Below are 21984 nucleotides of genomic sequence, written 5' to 3'. Positions count from 1 at the left end.
ATTTTAAAGATAACCATTTTTCAAAAATTACATTGGGTTTCAAGAGATTCAAGAAGAAGCTGTTGAAATTTGCTTCATGTGTTTCCTCCTTTAGTTCCTCAAATTTTGGTTTATTGGAGGAAACAAATTTAGTTCAACCAAAGATTTGGTTCACTTGTTGAACCACAGCAGTTATAGGGACATTCAATCTTGCCAGTACTGAAAGTTAACCTAGTCGTTGGGTTTTTTAAAAATGTGTCCTTGCCTACTTCTTTGCAAATGAAGTCCTACTGGTGTCAATTTTTTTTCCTTTCTAGTTCTTTCTTAATGCAGTCATAACTTCTATTAAAGCCCCCATTCCTTGAGCATTTCTTCCCAAAGGGACGATGTCAGTTCTGGAATAAGGATACTTACACAGGGGTAATTCATTTTCTCACCTAAGATGGCTGAATTATTTTTCAAACCTGAGTGGTGTAAGGACCAGAGGACAAAGGTGACAGTGGAGATCAACCAAAATCATTAGCAGAAATCCTGCTGTCCTGACTTGTGTTCCTGTCCTCTCAACGAATAGGGACCTCTCCCAAGCCCTGGCTACCTGACAATTCTGGAATCCTTCTGAAAGCTGATGGTTGTAAAACCTGAGCTAAACAGAGAACTATATGACGCTCTGCCTCCAGGAGAACCATACAAATATATATAAAATTAATATAAGTTTATGTAGCTACTAGTTACCAATAATCAATAGCACTGTGGGAAAGGCCTTCCGGTAGCCGGGAATACACCCCAGCTGTTTCTTTAGGGTTCACTCTCCAACCGGGTATCTGTTTTCTTGCTCCTTAGATTCTGGCGGAAGCCGACCACCGATTTTGCCACCAGGAGGAAGATCTACATCTGCCAAGCCCTTTTCGCCTCCAAGTGGCCCGGGGCGGTTCCCTGCGCCCTCTCCAGGCCACAGAAGTGGACCCCCGGAGCCACCCAGGAACCGAATGCCTCCCCCGAGGCCCGACGTGGGCTCAAAGCCCGAGAGCCTCCCTCCTCCAGTCCCAAATACACCAAGACCCATTCAGTCAAATCTGCACAACCGGGGGAGCCCAGCAGGGCTGGGATCCCCCAGGCAGCCCAGCGTGGGGCCCATCCCTCCCCCTTTTCCCGGAAACCGAGGTGCTGCTTTTGGAGGAGGCTCAGTGCGCCAGAACCCTTCGGGCTCCTCCTCCTTCTCCAGGCCCCCCCTGCCCCCCACCCCAGGCCGGGCCGTGGACGACAAGCCTCCTCCGCCGCCGCCTCCAGTGGGCAACAGGCCCCCCATCCACCGAGAAGCGGTGCCCGCGCCTCCCGCGCAGAACAGCAAGCCTCCAGTGCCTTCCACCCCGCGGCCCTCCTCCACGTCCCAGGCGCCACCTCCTCCTCCCCCGCCCAGCAGGCCCGGGCCTCCGCCGCTGCCTCCGACCCCCGGCGGGGATGAGATCCCCAAGCTCCCCCAGAGGAACCTGTCCCTCACATCCTCTGCACCCCCCTTGCCTTCCCCGGGACGTTCCGGCCCTTTGCCGCCGCCGCCCAACGAGAGGCCTCCTCCGCCAGTGAGGGACCCGCCGGGCAGATCAGGTATGGAAGACTTGGTGGAGTCGGCGCCGGGAAACCCTGCCCAAATACCCCCAGCCAGCAGTATTTGGAAAACAGAACAAAACCATAGGCAAGCCCTCAGACTGTTCCCGATTGTAGGTTGTCAGGACCTGGGGGAAACATCGAGGAAGGGGGAAGATATTTCAGTTTGTGCTTTAGAGCTGAGCAGACAAACAACCAACAAAGAACTGGTTGCAAGCAAGTTAGCAAGATACTACTTACAAGTTACTAATGAAGAGCAAGAACTTTGATTTCCCACTGTTTGTACTCACTCTCTGCTACCCTGCCTCCCTAAAGCGAAGCTTGCTTTTAGAGAGCTTCACTGGGAATGTTATCTCATTCAGGAGTGGCCCACGAGATGCCAAAACAAGGCAGTTACCTACTTCTCTCTCCCTTAGCCACGCTTCAAATATTGAAAGACTCAATACAGATGTGCTGGAGAGATAGCTCAAGTGAAGGGCGCTTGATCCTCAAATATCCAGCAAAAGCCTATATAACCTCACCTTTGAGGGCGGCAGAGACAAGAGGATGGCTGGGGCTCCAGCTTAGCCAAGAAAACACAGGCCCCAGGTTTAGAGGGCGACTATTGCCTCTAAAAGGAAAAGACTGTGATAGAGGAGGATGCCTGCTACCCTGTTCTGGCCACTGCCCTCCCACCCACCATTGCACAGACAAAAATCCAATTCACCCTTTTTTAACATCTCTGATACATAAATCCCTTGGAGTATCAAGCAAGGTGTAAATCTTATCTATAAAAAATGCATCTAGTTAGAAACAAATTCTGCATGTTAGATTGGGGATGTAGCTCAGTGCTGAATAAGTTGGCTGTCATGCATGAGGCCCTGGGTTCGGTTCCCAGCATCACAGTAAAGAGCCTGCTGAAGCCCCAATGCCCCCCACCCACAGTATAGAATGGAATGTGAAGACTGTGTTGTTCACCCTCTTTCTCCCACTTATAAGCACTTTCAGTTTAATATGCCCATGTGACTGACTTTAATATGGTTTAGATGGACAGTAGACCATCACTTTTAATTGTGTGTGTATGTGTTTTGCTGCAGATCAAACCAGAGCTTCAGTCATGCTGTGCAAGCACTCCACCATCTAGCCCCACCCCTGACCCCTACTTTTTAAATTTAACCTTAACATACCTACTTCATGTCATAAGTGAGGTTTTGGGTTTGTTTGTTTTTTTTTTCTGAAGAAATTGACTGACTCTGTGACCCCTTAAACCTAATAAACACCGTTTTTTAAACCTGTAGTCTTCAAATTTGAAAACAGACTGGAATCACCTGGGGTGCTTTAGGACCACGGAAACCTTGGTCCTTTTCCCATAGTTTCTCGTACAATTGGTTTGGGAAGATAATGGACCTCAAGATAGTTCAAAGTTCCCCAGTGATTGTAATGCTGGCACTAGGCTGGAGAGACCGCTGAACTGCTGTAGCAGAGGACCTCTATTCCCAGCACCCAAGTAGGCCACTCACAACTCCAGCTCCAGGGATCTGACACCCTCTTTCTGATGCACAAACACAAATACTCACATATACACATAATTAAAAATAAAAGCAAAATCTTTAAAAAAGCAGTCCTTCATATCACTATGCCATGGACAGTTGATGACAGTTTTTAAAAATGAACAACATAATCTTTGCAACATTGATGTCACATTACATGAATTGTGGGGTACTTTCCCTTTTTTGTAAAAAAAATCTAACATTTTCTGATATGATTATTTATAGACTAAGTTTTGTTTTTGTTTTTTTAGACAGGGTCTTCCTGTAGTCCTAGCTGGCCTGGAACTCACTGTGTAGACCAGGATGGCCTTGATCTCATAGAGATCCTTCTGTCTCTGCCTCCCAAGTGCTGGGATTATATCCATGTGCCACCACGCTCAGCTACAGCCCAACATTTAATGGCAACACAATATAAGGTCTTATAGGTGAACCTTGACTTATTTAATCAGTTCCCTCCCTTAGTCATGTGGGCTACTGCTAGATTTTGTTTTGGATTTTGGTTTTGACACAGGGTCTGGTCTTGCTATATAAATTCAGGCTGGCCTTGAACTCACGATCCTTCTGATTCAGCCTCCTGAGTGCTGGGATTATAGGTGTCTGTCACCACCTCTGTATTTTGCCATTGCAGAAAATGTAGTGATATATTTTAGTAGCTAAATATTTGTGCATATCTCTGTGTATTTTGTTTGGATGAATTTCTAAATTTTAAATTTCTAGATCAGTGGTTGTGCACAGTGAATTATGGATTTCATAAGGATTGCCAAATTGCTTTCCAGAAAATTTGTACCAATTTTATTACCATAGTTGCATGTGAGAGGTCATCAATGGCCATCTGTATTTTGAAATGTGGTTTGGCTTTATTGTTAGGGAAGTGAGCTTTAGAATGTGAAGAGGTGAAGTTAAATCCTGGCTCTTCCACTCATGGGCCTTCTGACTTGGACTTTGTATTTTTGTCTTTTTGAGACAGGGTCTCCTTGTAGCTGATGTGAACTTTTTAAGAGTCTAAGAATTTCTGAGACCTTCTCTGCTGGCCTTGTACTTCTCATGCTTTTTGCAAGAATTAAAGGAGAAGGGGGCTAGAGAGATGGCTCAGTGATTAAGATCACTGACTGCTCTTGCAGAGGACCCGGGTTCGAGTCCCAGCACCCGCATGGTGGTTAACAACCACCCATAACTCCAGTTCTAGGGGATCTGACGCCTTCTTCTGACCTCTTCAGGCACTGCATGACATGGGTGCACACACGCAGGCAATATACTCATACGCATAAAAAATAATAATAAATTTTTTAAAAAAAGAATTAAAGGAAACAAGTGTGTAAAGAGGGTCTTTCATTTTCAACATGTATTCAATAAAAGATTGTTTTTATTATCATTCTGCCCATGACAGATAGAAATACATTTTCTCTTGTGCCAACTGGGTTTGGAGCAAGAGTCCATAGATTGGAGAGTTAGGAACATGAACATTTACTTTTTTAAATATCAAGATGAAGTTGGTCAAGTTTCATAGTATCAGGCACCATCATATTGGAGGTCTGATTTGCATTTTGTAACAGTCAGGTGGTAGTATTACCATGAACTTAAATTTAAAAGTGGTTTCAAATGCATAATATTTTTAATTTGCTTCTTCACTAATTTCTCCTGGTAGCACTGTTGTGAAAAAGGTGACAACTGCCTGACTCTTCACAGACAGGGAATCCATAGGCAGCAGCTTGCTTGGGGACAGGACCCATTGTGGCATCTGTAGCCAGGGATATTAACCAGCATTTTGTCACTCCCTGTACTTATCTGCCTCCCAAAGAGGAGGAAGCCAGAAGGAGGGCCTGCTGTTCTCCAGTATTTGATTTCCTGATGCCACTTCTGACTGGAAACAGATCGTGTGCATCACGGGAAAACACTTATATAACGTACAATAATACTGTACTGTCAAAAACTTAGTTCTGGGGGCTGGCGAGATGCCTCAGTCAGTAAAAATGTGGCTCAAGCCTGAGGACCTGAGTTTGGTTCCTAGAACGTGCATGAAGGTAGAATTCTTTGGCCTCCATACAGGTGCCATGGCACACAGACCTCCCCCCTCCCACCCCTGCTCCTGCCACACACACGTATAAATAAAATAGTTTAAAATTTTTTAAATTAAAAACAGGTCTTCCGAAGACATATCTATCTTATTTCTTTTAGAAAATTCTTTCATGATGTCATGGTAATTAGTTCAGTAAGTCTTTAAAAGGATAAAATGTTTTTTCAGTTATGTGGTTGTCAGTATGTTTCACTGTTTCATCTCCAGCCTCAGTACTAAGTCAAAGCCAGACAGCCATTTAGCTGTCACTCTGCACGTTTTACTTATGCACATGGGCATATGTGTACTTTGTGTTTTTCATGTCCAGAAGGTCTCCACCCATTTTTCCATGTTCCCTAGGTAAAAGGCATGTATTCAGCAGGCATTCTACATTGCAGACTGATGATGGCCACAGTGGCTGTGGGATGTGAAGCAGAGCTGCACTAAATGTGTTCTCTTTTGCTCCAGGTCCCCTCCCACCACCACCTCCAATAAACAGAAATGGCAGTGCACCTCGAGCCCTGCCTGCCACCCCTCAGTTGCCATCCAGGAGTGGAGTGGACAGTCCCAGAAGCGGACCTAGGCCTCCTCTTCCTCCTGATAGGCCCGGTGCTGGGGTACCTCCCCCTCCCCCACCATCAACATCGGTTCGAAATGGCTTCCAAGATTCATCTTGTGAAGGTATGTGATGTTTGCTTATTTGGGTGATGTTGCTTTGTTACCACACTGCTCTGTACCCATCTAACTATCCCATCTAACTAGGACCCAATGTGACTTCCTATTATGATGCTCCCCCTTGCCCCCACTTTCCAAAAAGGCAGTTTGTTTTTCCCTGGTTTGTTCCTTGTTTGAGTCTCAGTGTAGTTAACGTAGCAGAAATTCCAGAATTCTAAGAGAACCATTTTTTGTAATGGCTCTTCGCTGTTTGTAAATTGCCACTTTATTATCTATATTTCTAAACAGTTGGCTGTGGGTAAGGGGCACAGTGGTCACAGTTTTTAAGTTGCTTACCTCTGCCATGTTATCAGAAAGGTACCAGTTATGGGGCTGGAGAGATGGCTCAGCGGTTAAGAACACTGGTTGTTCTTGCAGAAGACCCGGGTTCGAATCCCAGCACCCACATGGCACCTAACAACTGTCCATAACTCCAGTCCCAGGGCATCTGACAGCCTCTTCTGACCTCCTCAGGCATTGCACGACACGGATGCACTTACCTACATGCAGGCAATACACGCATACACATAAAATAAAAATAAATAAATAAAATGAAATGAAAAAAGAAAGGTACCAATTATACCCGGGCCTACTGGTAGGAGGAAAAGTGTTCCATATCTTAGCCCCTAGCTCCTGAGAGACACTGGTTGGATCCTGATCACTTTGGTTAGAATCATTGTACTTTGATTGGCAGATCAAGGTCAGTGAGGGAAGCTGGGACGGCTGAAGCACCTTCAGCTCCTCTGTGAACTTCTAGGACCCAAACCAGAACTAGTTTCTCTGTCTCACTTTACCCTTCATTCCATAATCTCTCTAGCAGATTGATGGTTGCTTAGGGTACTGTTTTGTGTCTCCCCAGATGAGTGGGAAAGCAGATTCTTCTTCCATCCAATTTCTGATTTGCCACCTCCGGAGCCATATGTACAAACAGTTAAGAGTTATCCCAGCAAGCTGGCCAGAAATGAAAGTCGGAGTAAGTATCTCTGCTAGAACTGTCAGTGGATTCATACTTTGAAAGCCTAGGTTACCCTTGGGCTGTGTAGGAACACGCTGTGTAGAGCCCAGCGTGTAGCTCTCTAAATTCTGGTAACTTCTCAAGTACCCAGAATGAAAAATAACTATTTTAAGGTGTCACTTATTACAAGCTTAGAAAACCTTTGCTTTGTCAGGTTCATTAAATTTTATTAGTTTCCTTCTTTGGATGATCTCCCCGTTTTGACCTTCCTGGGACAGCAAAAGTCAAGCCATCTTCTATGCGTAGTAATCTGAGTCTGGAAAAACGTCTCATAAATTAAAACAAAACTGGGAGTGGTGGCCCACACCTTTAATCCCAGCATTCAGGAGGCAGAGGCAGGTGGATCTCTGAGAGCAAGGCCAGCCTGGTCCACATAAGTGAGTTCCAGAAGGGCTGGGACTAAGGAGACCCTGTCAAAAAAAACAAAAAAAGGACCACAACCCCCCCCAAAATTAAAACAAATCACTGTAACAGCCTTCACCTTTTAAATGTGTTATAATCATAGTTTTTGGTATATTAGGTATATTATATGAAAATGTTATGTAATAAATCTCTTTACAGAACAGATATTTTCATTTTACAAAGTCCTCTTCCCATCATGTTATCCATATAGTCTATAGTCCATATCCATATAGTCTGAACTACACAGTTGTAAAGACAGTATAGCATTTTTGGTGGTTGGTTTTATATAACTGCTTAATAGATACATCCCTGTTTTATCATGTAGTTTTTATTCCACAGGAGTCGATTAAGTCAGCATACAATAATTGACCATTATTACACATTTAAATTGTCTCTCATTCCTTGCTAATACTGGTACTGCCTACCTTAAGGGAGTAAACTATGTTTGCCCTGTTGAAGAAGAAATGTGAGCAAATAGGAAATATACACACTGGAACTTCACAACAGTAAACACACAGGACTAAAAAAGAATTGCATGGAATATATAAAAGTAGCCCTGATGAGGTTGAGACTTGCAGTGGCCCCAGCCTCAGAACCAGACACAGCAGGCCACTGCACTGTTACTATACTGACATTATGGTCACCTGAACAAATAGCTTAACTCTTAAATTTAGTTTTTAAGAGTGAACACTCAGGGCTGAAGAGATTGCTCAGTGGTTAAGAGCACTGACTGCTCTTGTAGAGGACCTGGGTTCGATTCCCAGCACCCACATGGCAGCTAACAACTGTCTGTAACTTCAATTCCCGGGGATCCGACACCCTTTTCTTACCTCCAGGGGCATTCATTGCATGACAGGAGTGCACAGGCAATACACTCATACACAAAAAATAAAATTAATAAGTAAAATTATAAAAAACATATAAATAAAAGTCATTCCCACCGGCCACATAATGGACACCTTCACCCACAACCAGGTCCCTCCTCCCTAGGGTCCTTAGCAGAGGACCTTATACAACTCAGAGCCTGTTGACTGTTACTACACAGTTCTTAAATATTTTTTGGTTGGTTAGTTCCCAATCTTAGAGAATGTTAATGTCAGCTGAAATTAAAGCTGCTTAGAAGCAAAATTGCTGACTTCAAGAAGGACTTACAGATGGCCATCTCAGGTCAAGAGAAAAGCCAAAGCACCTCATGCTGTAGCACAGGGCTATACCAGCAATTTCTGTTGTCTACACTTCTGCTGGGTTAAATTAAGTGAATCAGATTTTGTTTTGTGCCTCTGTTGAAGACTTCAAAGAGTTAGAAAATATTCTAGAGAAATTTCTAAGTCCGATGCTAGAAATAAATAAAATATTGTTGCTCAAAATAAAAGCTCTAATCCTAGAGAATTTTACTTAGTTGGAACACTGCATTGCTAGACAATCATACCAAAAGTTATAACTATAATAAAATCATCAGAGTGGTGATTGAAGTTTTAACATTTTAAAAAATTTATTTATTTATGTGTATGTGTGTTTTGCCTGCATGTATAAAAGTGCACCACATGTGTGCAATGCCTATAAAGGTCAGAAGAGGGCTCTGGGTCCTCTGGAACTGGAGTTAGAACAGTTGTTAGCCACCATGTGGGTGCTGGGAACCGAACATGGGTCCTCTGCAAGAGCAGCCAGTGCTCTTAACCACTGAGCCATCTCTCCAGCCCTGTGATTGAAGTTTTTGGTGAAAAATAAGCCTTCCCATGGAACAGATGTCCTTGCATGTTTTGCACACAGGTGAGTATATGTGTTCTTCAGAAGGGCACTTCTGTCTGATAAGAGAGTAGTCTGTTCTTCCCTCTTAGGGACTAGAATGAATTCACTTGAAGGAGTTGTTTACTCAGACTCTAAATACTTTCCCTCATCTGTTATAAGCATTCTTAATAGAATCAGAGAGCACTTACATTTTTAAACCAATGACAGAAGCATCTTCACCATGCTCTCTAGATTTTTAGTGTTACAGCTGAACACATTACCTCCTCATCCTTCTTCCTGTTCAACTCAGTGTGCAACTGGAGGGCTAGAACAATGACCCACTCACTATTACAGCTTCCTGGAGTGACACAGACCTGAAATAGAGTAGGCATTTTAAATCGTTTTTAAGTTGGTGATTTTTCACTGCCGCCCCCCCCCTCAATTTTACAAATTTGCTTTCAATATTTCTAGCATGTACTTAAAGTACATCTGTAAAATTGGTTTATAAGAACAGATCACCTAAGTCAGGCTCTATGACCGATGGCAGGTCCAGATACATCCTTACTCAGATGACTTCTCAAGAAAAAATTTGGTTGGAATGGTAAAGGAAGACACAAAGAATGAAATACTAGTGTTCCCTCTAACTCCTTTCCTTGCTCAGATATTTGGTTCTGTCTGAAAAGTCCCTGAGTCCATAGATTCACTGCAGGGTAGCTGCTGAGAAACCACCCTGAGCAAGCCCGGTGATCTTAGAGCAGTTTCCAAGCAGACATGTGCCTCTGGCAGACCTGCCTACAGCATTTGAACCTGGGTTCACTCTCTGAGACCCACACGGTGGAAGGAGAGAAGCAAGTTGTCCCCTGACCTCCACTTGTACACTGCAGCACATGTGTGCCCACACACATACACATATATAGACACAATAAGTAGATGTCAAAATTTTTCAAAAAGAAAAAACAAATCAAAAAATTTTAAATGAATTCAGTGCTTCAATAGACATTTTTTTAAGAAGATACACACATGGCTGATAAGCACATGAAAAGATGCTCAAAATCACTAATCACTAAGGAAATGTAAATAAAGCTATAATGCAATACAACTTCCCTGAATCCATTAGTCTTATCCAACAAAAGGTGATTGATTAAACTATAGGACAGTCTATATAAAAACATTCAGTGTGTCACTAGCAATTATATTTACAAAGAGTATTGACTTGGAAAATGTTCAAATTAACTTATGATCCTATTTCTGGGGGAAAAAAGGGGGGGTGAGGCATTATTTAAACAGAAAATATACACATAGTATTGGTCTAGGGGAGCACACATAGGTGAGTTTTTTGTAGTTTTGTTGTTATTCATCCATATTTTCTTATTTTAAGATTTATTTATTGTTATTTTATGTGTATGAGTGTTTGTGTATGTGTATTTTGTGTGTATGAGTGTTTGCTTACATGTACATATGTGTACTAAATGTGTACCTGGTGCCCAAGGAGGCCCTAAGAGTGTGTCAGATCCCCTGAATGTGGATGCTGAGAATTGAACCTAAATCTTCTATAAGAGCAGCAAAGTGTTCTTAACCGCTGAGCCATCTCTCCAGCCACTCATCCCTATTTTCCAATTTTATAATCCACACACATTTGTTTCTACTTAGCTCTCTGCAGACGCTCAGTAGGCAGTACCCGTCATCTTTAGTCATGTTTATTCACATCACTCCTTGCTTCTGTTCACCTCCACATGTGCCAATTAGCTTATAGCCCTTGGCCTCAGGGGTAAGGTAGTGGGCACCTTTGCAATCATCCCTGAATTTCCACAGTAAGAATGCAAGCTTTCTAACCAAAATTATATTTTGTCTGCTTTTTCATCAAGGTGGATCCAACCGAAGAGAAAGGGGTGCCCCACCCCTTCCTCCCACCCCGAGGTGATCTTTGCCTGCTCTTCTCTACCCAAGCACCAGAGTTGCTTCTGTTGTTGCTCTCTAAGAATTGCACACCCTCCTCCCCTTTCCATTGCCCCCTTCAATTATAGTAGGATGACAGAAGGGAGGGTGAGGAGGAAAGATGTGCATTTGGGGGTGGGGATCAGGAAAGAAATGCACCGAGCTTTTTAGGTTGTATATATTCTTGAGATATTGCTTGCTTCAGCTGCAACCTGCCAGGGTCGGCTGCTGGGATCGATAAGCTTTTGTGGTGAGTAGGCAGAGACGAATTGTATCCCAGCTTTCAGCCCCAGAAAGTCAAACATTCATTGCTTATTTGCTACAGACTATAATTATTACAGTCCTTGAGAGCTGTTTTTGTCCATGCCTTTTTCGCACACTTGGCCTCCTGTCTGTTTCTATGAACCACAGACCGCCTAAGCAAGTTGCTGAGCAAGCTGTTGTGGTTGCAGGATGTCCACTCTTTGGCAGTCTGAGGTAGGCTCCAGGACACAGCTGTCCAATAGAAACAGAATATGAGCCCCATACCCAGTCTTTAAATGACCAGTAGCCATGTTTTTAAAAGGTGAAAAGAAATAAGTAAAAAAAAAAATTATCTTATTTAATCTATGCATCTGAAATATCATTTCAACCTGTAATCTATATAGAAATTATCAGTAAGATATTCGCATTCTTTTTTGGTACTAAGTCTTCAAACTTCAGTGTTCATTCTATACGTAGAGCACATCTCCACGTCTCAAGTGTCCAATAGCCACATGTGCCTAATCACTACGCTGCTGGACAATAACCTTCAGCAATTCAGGAGGTACCCCCCAAAAAAGTCAGAAATGTAACACTGGGTTTGGCAGACATCATGACCTTAGATTCTGGTCCCTTATTTTGCCTCTTCACTTAATACAAGTGTTACTTCAAGTACAGGAGGTCAGAAATTGATTTAATACAGTTTACAGCCACCAAGGGTAAAGCCATTGGGAAGAAACTGAAAGTTTGTGGGAGTTTCCTCCCACCAGTTAACACCACCTGACTGGTGCACCCACCAGCCTTGCTAACTTGAAGTGGCCTTTGTTTCTCTCCTCTAGAGCAAGCCCCTCAGGGCCAGCCAGGAAAGACTAGGAATGCTAGGTAGGAAGGAAGAAAGTCAGGGAAAGGCATCAAATCAAAATTGGGAGAAGGGAACAGATTTGAGATGATGGGCAGAACCCTAAAAAACTAACTGGGGTGGGTTAAATTAAGGAGCCTACCAGTAGAAATTGGAGGGAATTGGTTTTGAATCTATCCCGGAGAATCACTTGTCTTGGATCTATGCAAATAAGCTCCACTAAAGGATCACAGGAAGAGCCAGACTTGCCTTTTTTATATGATTTTGTTTACAGCATTTTACTGGGATTTTAAAATCTAGCTATAGAGTTGGAAAAAGTATTTCCACTTTGATGTTTTATATAGTTATGGTTAATATTGCCATTATCTTTAAAAAGCACATGACCACATATGTATCTACCTGAACTTTGTATTTTGGTTTCAGTATATTGCTCCTGTGTTACTGGGAGTTGCTAATGAGAAATCAATCCAAAGAAAAATTGAGAGATGCATTCCTATTTATAGAGTGATTGTTTCATTTATATAAAAGGCAGAACTTAGGAGTTCTAATAAATTGAAATGTCTAATAAATTATGAATTTACTGATTTGAATATGTTGTATTTTTATAACTTTCATTGCCAAAGTCCTGGGCTTAGTAATTAGCTTGTTCCTCCCTCTCCTCTGCCACTTGTCTGTTTTCTACGAGAATCAGGAAATAAAAAGTTTAACAAGCTTGACAAATATTTTATTTCTAACATTTTGTACCTTATTTTGGATTCTTTGCTCTGATGCCAATTATAATAAACATCTCTATAATGGAGCCTAAAAGACCCACTTCACTAAAAATGGAATTTGGCTTTCCTTACAGATATGGCAGAGAAAAAATTGACTCAAAAAACGTGGGTCTGAATTTTTAAGGGGTATGAAAATTGGACAATTCTTTGTATATCTCAACTTTGCAGGCACCTTTCTAAATTTGAAACAGGGTCACAGCTCAAAATTGTCATTCATAATAAAGATGTTTTAGAATGTATTTTTGAGGGAACGTTTCATTAATACACCTACATCCTTTCTTTGGAAGTTAGTGACCCAATTGCATATAAAACTCTGAATAAGTTCTGTACTTAGCCTGACCTGTGGCAAATCACAAAAGTGAATATTTTCTTCCCTGAAATCAAAGCTTACATATATGGTTTTTTCATAAAATTTCCTGTCATTGTATTCAAGATGCAATACCATATTTTAACATTCACATCACTATATATATGTTACAGTATTAAAATTCAAGTGTTCAGCATATATTTCAATGTGCATTTTATTTAGTGAAAGCTGAGATATTTAATCCAATGGTGCCTTACTTTGTTATTTGAAAGGAATCAACTTTTTATGTCTAAGTAGCAGATTATTTGCATATTTGTATTTTATATTTTAACTTGTAATTCCAGTGTTGTTATTTTAGTAGCAGAAATGGGGTAGTTATTAAAGTATCCTAAAATTCTGGGTATGAAATTAATTTTCCCCTGCTTACAGTCAGGGACTGTAGAGGAATTTTTTTTCATGCCACTGCTCTGTGTAAACAGACACATTTTGGTATCTATGTCATCAGGATAGTTAAATAGTAGGGTACAGTCTACCCTAGCTATCTACATCTTTGTAAGTTAGCCAGACAATAAATAAAGCAAAATGATACAGTGTCAACTTGTTGGGTTTTCTTTTTCTGTCTGTATAAATATAAACAAAAAGCAAGTGTCTGTTTTCTGTTTCATACTATGGTAAACAAAGATAAGCAAAAAAAAATGACCCTCATAAATAAGTTAAATATTCATTATTCATTGCACTTCCTTACCAATCCATTCTTATTTGTTTTTCCTGAGACTCTGCATGTTAGTCAGTGTGTAAATGAATACTGGAAGCAAGGAAGACCACAGCATGGGCACTAATAAATCCAGCAAAGCCACTGCAAACTTCAGAACCCTGAGCAGTTCCTAAATTATCTGTAATGTGTGTATGTATTGTACACATATATCTAATCACAGCACAGTGGTTAAGCAGGTAGGAAGACTGGCCCTGTCTCTTTATTGGAAGTCCTTTCTCTAACCTTGTCTGTTCTGCAATGTGAGGAACAATCTAGAGGCATGAATGTGTGTTAGAGGAGACGAGACACTGAACACTGACTTACTGGAGCCACATAACAAGTGGTCACTGCCAGTAGGAAGTAGGAAGCAAATACTTAGGCAGTGATTCCAAAGTTATTGGAAGTAAATCAGCTAGTGGGGGGTTCCTGGTGTCCTTTACAAAAAAGGAAACACTAGCAGAAAACACCTGCATCAAAAATGTGAATGTGCTCTAGCAGGCACAGTGACACATGCTTCTACCCAGTACTCTAGATGTAAAGGCAGGAGAATTGAGAGTTCAAGGTCATCCTCAACTACAGAGCAAGTCCAACACCAGCGTGGGCTATATGAGAACCTGTCTCAAAACAAAAACCCATAAAGGCCTCTAGACAAGATGCTGTCAATCCTACATCTCACAAGCATGGAAAATGAAAAGTTCATTATGTTAGTTACTTTATCATTGCTACAACAAAGTATCTGACAAACACAACGTAAGGAAAGGTCTATTTTGGCTCACAGTTTGAGGATACAGTCCATCATGGCAAGGAAGTCATGGCTGCAGGCTGGCCACATTGCACATCTGCAGGCAGGAAGCAGAGAACTGAATGCTGGTTCAAAGCCTGTTTTCTCCTTTTTATTCAGTCTGGGGACTCCAACTCATGAAATGGTGCTGCCCACAGCTAGGATGGATCCTCCCACCTCATTAACCCAATCTAGAAACTTCACAGACAAGCCCTGAGGCTTGTCTCCTAGGCAGTTTCAGATCCTATGCACAATCAGTATTAATCATCACAGTCATGAAAGAAATATTATTAGGTTCACCCTGAAGTTACAGAAATTAAAAACCAGAAAGCACCTTACAGGTAGGGCAGCTGTGGAACTCACATCCACAATGGGATTCTTCTGAGGGGAAAGAGTGATGGTCAGTTACCATGGCACAGTAGGTAGGCACTGAGGCTGACCTGGCAAATTGGTTATGTGGTGTCCCCACTCAGAGGTTATTCAGTCCAGTCCTGTCAACTCTCAGATGAGCATCAAATGACCTGCTGCTTATGGCAGCGAAATGTTTGGGATGGTGAGAATCCCATCTACTCTTTCACTGCTTCATGTGTCTTAATTTGTTGGAAAGAAAAGCTGATAGGAAGGCTGCAGGGTCAGAGTGCTTACACACACAAACCTGGGTTTGAATCCTGGCTCAGCCACTTGCTCCCATTGGTTATGGGAGCTCTGAGCTCCTGTCTATCACTGCAGAGTGGTTACAACAATAAACACACGGGTTGGAGAGATGGCTCAGTGGTTAAGAGCACTGGCTGTTCTTGGAGAGGACCCAGGATTGATTCCCAGCACCCACATGGTGGGTAACAACCGTCAGTAACTCCAGTTCCAGGGGTATCCAACGAACACCCTCTTCTCACCTCTGTGGGCATTGCACTACACAGGTGCACTTACATGCAGGCAATACACTCATACACATAAAAATAATAAAATATTAAAAAGCAATACACACAAACACCAAGCAAAACTACACATACCTGGTGCTCAATTAAAGTTAATTCCGGGTCATTTGCTAGTCCTTTTGCCACCAACTGCAGGCCATAGTGAGCAAAAAATTCTCAGCTCTAAAGGTCTGACAAGTTTAAGTATAGAATCATTGGAAGTAAAACTTCATTTCAAAATTGGCCTTATTCATTCAAACTGGAATTGCTTATTTGGCTCATTCCTCCATTCAGTAAGTTTGTAGTGAGCACTACCTGTGCTAAGCTTCAAGACAGCAAAGTGGCAGCCCACCATGTTCCACTGGAGTGATCTCAGTGCCGTGGAGCACAACCGCTCCCCCTTCACATGCGGTGTGAATGTACTCAACCCACAGAGAGGGCTTCTGTGAGGAGGGTAAGCACTTTACAGGGTCTCGCTCTCCCCCCACCACACCCTGTCATTTACTTGTTTCGTTTCTTTCTGTCATCTCACTGGGTGAATTATGTTGATTTTCTTTTCATTTTTAACCTACAGGAGAATTGAGAGGGAAAAAAAAAAACTATTTAGAAAGATTTTTTGATGCACAAGGATTCCCAGTTCCCTAAAATACTCCAATAAACTGGAGGTTTCTTGGATGCATGACTGTCATCGCAGTGTAGTGCGGTCCTTTACAGTCATCTTCACAGCCTTGCTTTGCTCCACTTTAAACACCTGGTGCCTAGGGACCGATATTCAGCAGGTGCATGTGTACCTTTCGTTGGCAAATGTTTAGAAATGTCCCAGCCATCAAGATTATAGCACAGGCTCTTTTGTCTTAATTTTTACAGAGGTGCATTTTCATGGAGCTAATTAAGCTTATGCTTTGGGACACCCCACGCACACCTGCAAGAGGAGTCCTAATTAAGGATTCTATATCTAACATCTATATGTAATCCTTTATTCCTTTTCTTAAATTAGTGTAGCTTTGGGACCCATGAGACTTGACTTTATCCTTGCATTATCCTTCTCTTTAGCTTCTAGTGCAGAAGTCAACCAAAGAGAATGTCTTGAGAACTTTCTTAGCTACCAGTTTCCTATGAGTGACGAGAATCCTGACAGGAAACAGCAGAGATTTTCTTTTTATGACTCTTCGGAGTGACCAGAAAGACCTAAAGTAATTTGCTCATTAAACTGCCCAGATTGCATTGGAATCAAAGGCCCCACAAAGCGACCTCTTCAGAAAAGTATGTTTGATCTTTGAGGTGCCTGAGAAACAAGACTGGATGTTCTTAACTTAAGTTTTCACTAGGAAAGACTCCAGCCAGCCACCTGGGATATACATCATAGCCTTCAGTTTGCTTTGGTCATGAGACTGCTCCCACCCTTTTCCTGTTTTCAGTCTTTCTTAAGTAAGTTAAAAGTCACTCATCAAGAGACTCATCAGCAGATAGTTTGGGAAGACTCAAATGCTTCATGGAGCTTTTATATGTAGGAGTGGTTGCATGAATGTACAGAAGTGCATCACATATGTGCAATGCCTGAAAAGGCCAGAAGAGGACATGGGATCCTCTGGAACTAGAGCTACAGACAATTGTTAGCCACCATGTGGGTGCTATGAACTGAAACCGGATCCTCTACAAGAGCAGCCAGTGCTCTTAACGGCGGAGCCCTCTCTCCACCGGCTCATGGAACTTATATGTTTACTCACTCATTCACATCATTAACTGGTAAGGAAATGACTTTTAAGCCTTGAAAGTAAAAAGATGTGCATTATACAATAGGATTTTCTAAATACTGGTCCTAGTACCAAGGATATGAGTTTAAACTGTACATCCATAAAACTTCAGCCACTAGGCACAACCCTGCTCTACTGCTGGTTCTGGAATGCTCCCCACCATCAGCATAGGGCTGTTTGGTTGACTGTATACACAAAAAGGGAATTCCCCCTTGTGCTTCCTTCTTAATGGTTTACTCTTAGGACAAAGGTCTGAGAAGTCCCAGATGATGCCATGGCAGTGGGGAACACTGAACACAGTTGTGAAAAGCAGTGATGTTATACCATCAAAACTTCGCCTAATCTATTGACCTAAATTACATGTATTATGTTAATTTTCATGTAATCACCACTAGTTATATCTACTATGTACTACACACTTGAGCTAGGGCCTCTGCAAATACTATTGTAAATATTATTGCTAATTTTATATCTTTACACATAGAGAAATCAAAGCCAGGGCCTCGGTCTGGGGAGATGGCTCTGTGGGTAAGAGCACTTGCTCTGCAAACATGAGGACCTGAGTTTGAATCCCCAACACCCACATAAAAAGCCAGGTATGGCCATTCATGCCAATAACCCCAGCATTGGCAGAGACAGGTGGATCTTGACAGTTTGCTCCCCTCTGAATATATGCTAGGTTGTATGAAAGAGGCACATAAAGTCTACTGACTTTTATAGAAAGCAATTCTTATTATTTGGTAATTAACAGAGCCACATTGTTTTTCCTGACTCCAAGAAGAATAAAAAGACAACACTATATATTTATGATATGAATGAGAGCGATACCCTACAAATACTGGATAGTTCAGCTTAGATGAATGGGTGAGCTTTCAATTTTGTCAGAGACCCTGTTTCAAGGCAGTAAGGCAGAGATGGATAAAGGAAAATCCCTGACATTCTGTTCTGGTCTCGTAAAGGCACACATGGTCATACCTGCACACTTGTATGCATGCAGTACACACACACACACACACACACACACACACACACACATTAAATTAATTTAATTTTAAAAAATCAGGTGACTGGAGAGATGGCTTGGTGGGTAAAAGTGCTTGCTACTAACCAAGGGTGACCTGAGTTGGATCCCCAGAACCAGTATGGTAGAAAGAGAAAACTGACTTTATCAGGTTGTCCTCTGACTTCCACACATGTGCTGTGGCACGCATGCGCCCACAACACATGCGTATACACATGCACAAAATAAATTTTAAAGTGTAATAAGAGAGAAAGATAAGCCATGTCAAGGGAAGACCTAATCTCGGATAAAAGATAGGAGACACAACTGAACAGTATGCCTTCCTGGAAAACTGCACATTTCCTTGCTTTGCGTGCGTGCTCTCTCTCTCTCATATTACATTTAAAATTTTATTTTGTGCATGTGTATATGCACATGTGTGGGCACATGCATGCCATGGCACATGTGTGGAAATCAGAGGACAACCTGAAAAAGTCAGTTTTCTCCTTCTATTGTACTGGTTCTGGGGATCCAACTCAAGTAATGCTTGGCTAGCACTTTTACCCACCAAGCCATCTTCCCAGTCACCTGTTCTAAAAATTAATCGTGTGTGTGTGTGTGTGTGTGTGTGTGTGTATGTATGGGCTGGCTCTAGCCCTGGTATACCAGCGTTTACCACCTGGGACACGTTGCTGTGCCTCTTCCTCTTCCTCCTCCTCCTCCTTCTCCTCCTCCTCCTCATCATCCTTTCTCTCTCTCTCTCTCTCTCTCTCTCTCTCTCTCTTTCTCTCTCTCCTTTTTTCTTTTTACTATCACCTGTCTCTTTCTCTGAGTCCTTGGATCTTACACAAGTTAAAGCATCATGCTTTTTTTTTCTCTCTCTCTCTCTCTCTCTCTCTCTCTCTCTCTCTCTCTCTCTGCAACAGGGTCTCACAATGTGACTGGCTCTAACTCTACACCAGTGTTTACCATCCAGAACATGTTGCCTCCTCCTCCTCTTCCTTCTTCTTCTTCTCCTCCTCCTCCTCTTCCTCCTTTCTCCCTCTCTCTCTCTTCCCTATCCTCTCTGTCTGCAACAAGGTATCACAATGTAGCCTAGGCTAACCTGGATACTAAGAATGCAGGCACCTAGCTGCTTCTTATGTGATCTAACTTCCTTGCTTTCAGTTCTTTACCATTTACAGAGGCTATAATGCTGGACTTGAGGCTTTATCATTTACAGGGGCTATAATGCTGGACTTGAGGCTTTAAAGGGGGCATTTACACCTGTGCTTTTCAGATGATCTGAGACCTGCACCCTTTTAGGTGATCTCAGAGGAGCTATTAAAATTCAACCACATTTCATTAAGTGGTTTGCAGACTTCTGGAAGTCTCCATAGAGGAGTCAATCTGTAATTTGAATAATTACATGTACCTCTTCCATTTTGAATTATCCAGTATTTGTGGGGTATTTCTATCATTCATATCACAAATTTGTAGTGTTGAATTTATCTTTCACTGTCCTTGGAGTTGAAAAAAATGTGGCTCTGTTAAATACAAAATAATCAGAATTGTTTTCTGTAAAATTTAGAAGTAGACTGTGTGCCTCAGTCATACAACCTAGCATATATTCAGAGGGGAAATAAGGTTAGAGCATGTTAGACTCCTATCTGACAAGATTGAAACAGTGCCTCCACAGTTTCAAAGTCTTCTCCATATATTACCTCATTGTACCCCGCAGCACAAAGAAGAAACTGGTCCCCATTTTGCACATGCAGAGATAGCAGCACTGTGAGGTCACAGAACTCAATCAAGGTCTCATGGGGTTTTTTTGTTGTTGTTAGTTGATCAGTTAGTATTTTTGAGATAGGGTTTCACTAGGTAGCCCACACTGACCTAGAACTCTAGGTTTACAGCCGTGTTCTGGCACACCCAGAAAGATCTCAAAGCTTTTATGTCCGGTAAAAAGGGGCCAGACCAGGCATAGAATAAGCATACAGGCAGGCTATGTGGGAGGCTGACGCAAGGCCTGCCTGGATAACTTAGCAGGATCCTGTCTCAAAATAAAATAAATTTACTATGGGATTGGGATGTATTTCAGTGGTAAAGGACTTACCTAGCATATACCAAACCCTACGCTCATTCTCCAGTACCACACAAAGGGTGGTATTAAATTGCTCTGACCATCTCAGTCGCACTGCTTTCATGGTGTTTTTACCCTGATTGTCCTAACTTATTTGCCAAACACTGAGCCTCATCTCATTAATGAGAAGACACAGGATGAGATCAGCTGAAGAAATGATGGTCAGTATTGCAGAATGCCCATGATTCAGAGAGCTTATGGTCTCTGGGGGGCGGGGGGGGGGCACTGGCAAGGTAAGTACATAAATAACTCCAGAACTGGGCAGAATAAAGTTCAGAACTTGAAATAATGTATCATGAGGACCCAAAGAAAGTCCAACTCCTGTGAAATGGGTTTCACCATGCTGATTCACATTTATGTTGTTGACACATTGCCCTGGCTTAGATGGCATCTTCTCAGAGTGCCAGGGAAGAACACTGCACCAGGACCCCCTCAAGAGCTTGCCGAGTACAGATTCCCCCACTCACCATACACTTGACATCATTAAAACCTGTAGGACTCAAGAAACAAGCCCTCAAGGTTATTACACATTCAGGTTTCAGAGTCACTGTCCTATAGGCTTTGCCTTTGCCTCGCGTGTTTAAAATAACATATTCACATAGAGAAAAGACATGAAGTAGTATGAAAATCAAATCACCTCCCCTTCCCTCATGTTCATTTCCTACATTTCACACTGTCCACACACTATGATTAATTAGGATGGTGTTTATCTCTACTCTCCTTAAAAATTATCCATCAGGGTCAGCGAGATGGTTCAGCAGGTGAAAAGACTTGCCTGGAAAGCCTAGCTACCTGTATGTGATCCTCAGAATCTACAGTGGAAGGAAAGAAGCAACTCCTGAAAGTTGTTCTCTGACCTCCACATGCTTGCCATGACATGCATATGTGCACATATACATGCACAGGAGATTGATAAATTTTTTAAGTTAGGGGCTGGATAGCTGGCTCAGAGATTAAGAATACTTGCTGCTCTGGTAAAGGACATGGGCTCAGTTTCCAGCACCCACATGGTGGCTAACAACCATCAGTAACTCCAGGGATCCAATGCCCTTTTCTGGTCTCTGTGGGCATTGCATGCATGTGGTACACTAACATACATGTAGGCAAAGCACTCACACATACAAAATAAAAGTAAGACAACAAGAACAAAAGATTAAGTATTTGTCAGGCCAGGCATGATGATGCACCCTTGCAATCCCAGCATTTTGGAGGCAGAGGCAGGAGGGTCATGAGTTTGAGGCCACCCTTGGCTACATAGCTACAGGGATTGGGGTGGTGGAAGTGTTTTGATATGAAGGTTATCATGAGCACCCCTTCTACAGGTGTGATGGACTAACTATTATGACTGGCAATGGAAAGAAACTATGACCTGAAGAACCCTGTGACCTCAGGAGATTGAAAGAGCAGAGAAAATCCACTGGAGAGGAACTGGCCTCAAGAGACTTGGTCAAAGCAGCCTATCTGTGGGGCTTCCTGTCCAGGGATAAGACCCCTGCAGTTAGCAGAAGCCTATGGTGCAGATA

At 42.3% G+C, this 21984-nt stretch overlaps 1 protein-coding gene across 6 annotated transcripts in view; it reads left to right on the top strand.

The window, feature by feature from the left end:
• Wipf1 (WAS/WASL interacting protein family member 1) overlaps nt 1–13733 on the top strand; it is a 133472-nt gene extending 119739 nt beyond the window's left edge. For all 6 annotated transcript variants that reach the window (XM_017794917.2, XM_008855296.3, XM_029557264.1 and 3 more), the window contains 4 exons: nt 820–1581; nt 5632–5844; nt 6737–6850; nt 10888–13733. In XM_017794917.2, the coding sequence (XP_017650406.1) occupies nt 820–1581; nt 5632–5844; nt 6737–6850; nt 10888–10943 (1145 nt within the window). In that variant the 3' untranslated portion in view covers nt 10944–13733. The remainder of the gene's footprint in view (nt 1–819; nt 1582–5631; nt 5845–6736; nt 6851–10887) is intronic.
• The last annotated feature ends 8251 nt before the right edge of the window (nt 13734–21984 follow it).

This window comes from Nannospalax galili, unplaced genomic scaffold (assembly GCF_000622305.1).
Source record: "Nannospalax galili isolate Female #2095 unplaced genomic scaffold, S.galili_v1.0 scaffold346, whole genome shotgun sequence".
Lineage (NCBI taxonomy): Eukaryota > Metazoa > Chordata > Mammalia > Rodentia > Spalacidae > Nannospalax > Nannospalax galili.
This window is presented reverse-complemented; position numbering and strand designations above follow the sequence as displayed.